At 46.6% G+C, this 1733-nt stretch overlaps 1 protein-coding gene across 1 annotated transcript in view; it reads right to left on the bottom strand.

Moving 5' to 3' along the window:
- LOC129678636 (fatty acid 2-hydroxylase) overlaps positions 1-1498 on the bottom strand; it is a gene marked incomplete at its 5' end in the record, with an annotated part of 3708 nt that extends 2210 nt beyond the window's left edge. Inside the window, 1 exon segment of the mRNA XM_055609508.1 lies at positions 1246-1498. Within this exon segment, the coding sequence (XP_055465483.1) occupies positions 1246-1498 (253 nt within the window).
- Between the last annotated feature and the right edge of the window lie 235 nt (positions 1499-1733).

Below are 1733 nucleotides of genomic sequence, written 5' to 3'. Positions count from 1 at the left end.
TGGGGTCCTCTGGAAGAGGAGCCAGTGTTCTTCACTGAGCCATCTCTCCAGCAAGCATGAATCTGTCTTTTTAACTACAAATATTTATTGAAAAACATTGTTGGGGGTTGGTCTGATGCTTGTATTTTGATACTAGGACTGGCCCTCAAGATCGGGCTACTGCCCAGATACACCTGTCCTTGTTGTACAAACCTGCCTAAGACATTATTCCTAATTGGTCGACTCAAAGGCCTGAAACCTGGGCAGGACAGAATGGGGTAGGCATGGCTAAGGTTCCCAAGGCTTTGGGGAGGAGGAGAATCATAGGAAACAGAAGGAAGAGAGGAGGAAGGAGGATGCCGTGATGGGTTAGCGATGGCTTGGTGTGGAGAAGGAACCCTGTGGGCCAGGAGGAAGGTCTCCAATAATGGTGTGGAAAGGTCCAGAAGCAAGAATTTATAAGATTATGGATAAAAGGTAACTCAGATAGGGATGGTTAAGGTGGATGGAATTAGATGGGGGCTGGGAGATGGTCAGTGAGGTTATTGAGACAGTGTAGGTGAAATATTTGTCCAGCCCAAGGTGTTTCAAGGCAATTATAAAGTTTAACAGCTATCTGTGTTTTATTGATTGTGATGGCGGCTTAACTAATACTGCTGTGATAATCATAGGGCAAAAAATAAATGTTACATAGCCCAGTGTAATTTTTATTTACAACAGAACATATATATAGTCAAGTATTTCTGATGGAAATCTAGCATATAAATTGAAATGTGCTCTCAGCACAAAACAGACTTAGCATAAGGAAATGTAAGATAGCTCATTAATGGTTTCTGTGTTAATTACAATATGGTAAGACTTTGGTTACGCTGGTTAACTATATCATGAAATTTTCTCCTCCTCCCCTTTTTTGAGACAGGGTCTCACTTATATACTCTGGCTACATATGTCTCCCTATGCAGACTAGACTGGCCTTACTCACAGAGGTCTGCCTGCCCCAGCCTCCAGAATGCTGGGCTTAAAGGGGTGTGGCACCACCGCCCAGCCCAATGCTTTCTTGCTTTATTGTGTGCAGGACACTTAGTACTGTCTGAGATAATCTTTGCTTTGGATTGGTTTCCTTGTTTGTTCCTCTCTGCATAACCGCCTGCACAAATGAGTCTTCTGAATATGCCATTCTCCAAACAGAGCCCCATCCTTGGGGCTGAATCTGCCAAATAAGTCAAATCAGTACAACAAAAACAAAGGCCGGGAGCCCAACCTTACCTGATCTCTGGTATTCGAAGTGATGCTTCACATGGTGGGCCTTCATCTTGTACAGGTAGGAGCCCTTGTGTGGTGAGCCGAAGTGCAGGTAGTAATGGGTCATGTCATAGAGGACATAGCCCAGGAGGCCCCCGGCAAAGACGATGCCTGCCACGGCCTCGGGCAGAATGAGCCGCAGTAATACATAGAAGAAGGCAATCACCAGAGAGGCTGGCACTGGGGGGAAGACCAGGCGGGATCCATCAAAGGGTGCCTGTGGGCGGAGAGGTGAGGGTGTCAGAGGCAGACCAGGGCCGGTGGCCTATCTGTGGTCATGGCATGTCAAAACGGAGATGTTTCTTATGGAGAAAACAGGGTGGAGAAGCCAGGTGTTCCAGTGAGGGGATAGTGACCTGTCCGGTAAGGCTTGGTATCTTTGTTTTCCTGAGAGACCCACAGAAAATGTTCTGCTCCTCATTTTCCAGCAAGGATGGGACCTGGCAAACTAC

The sequence above is a fragment of the Psammomys obesus genome, unplaced genomic scaffold, assembly GCF_907164565.1.
Source record: "Psammomys obesus unplaced genomic scaffold, mPsaObe1.curated_primary_1811, whole genome shotgun sequence".
Taxonomy (NCBI): Eukaryota; Metazoa; Chordata; class Mammalia; order Rodentia; family Muridae; genus Psammomys; species Psammomys obesus.
Note: the sequence above shows the minus strand (reverse complement) of the source record. Positions and strands in the feature narration are given on the sequence as shown.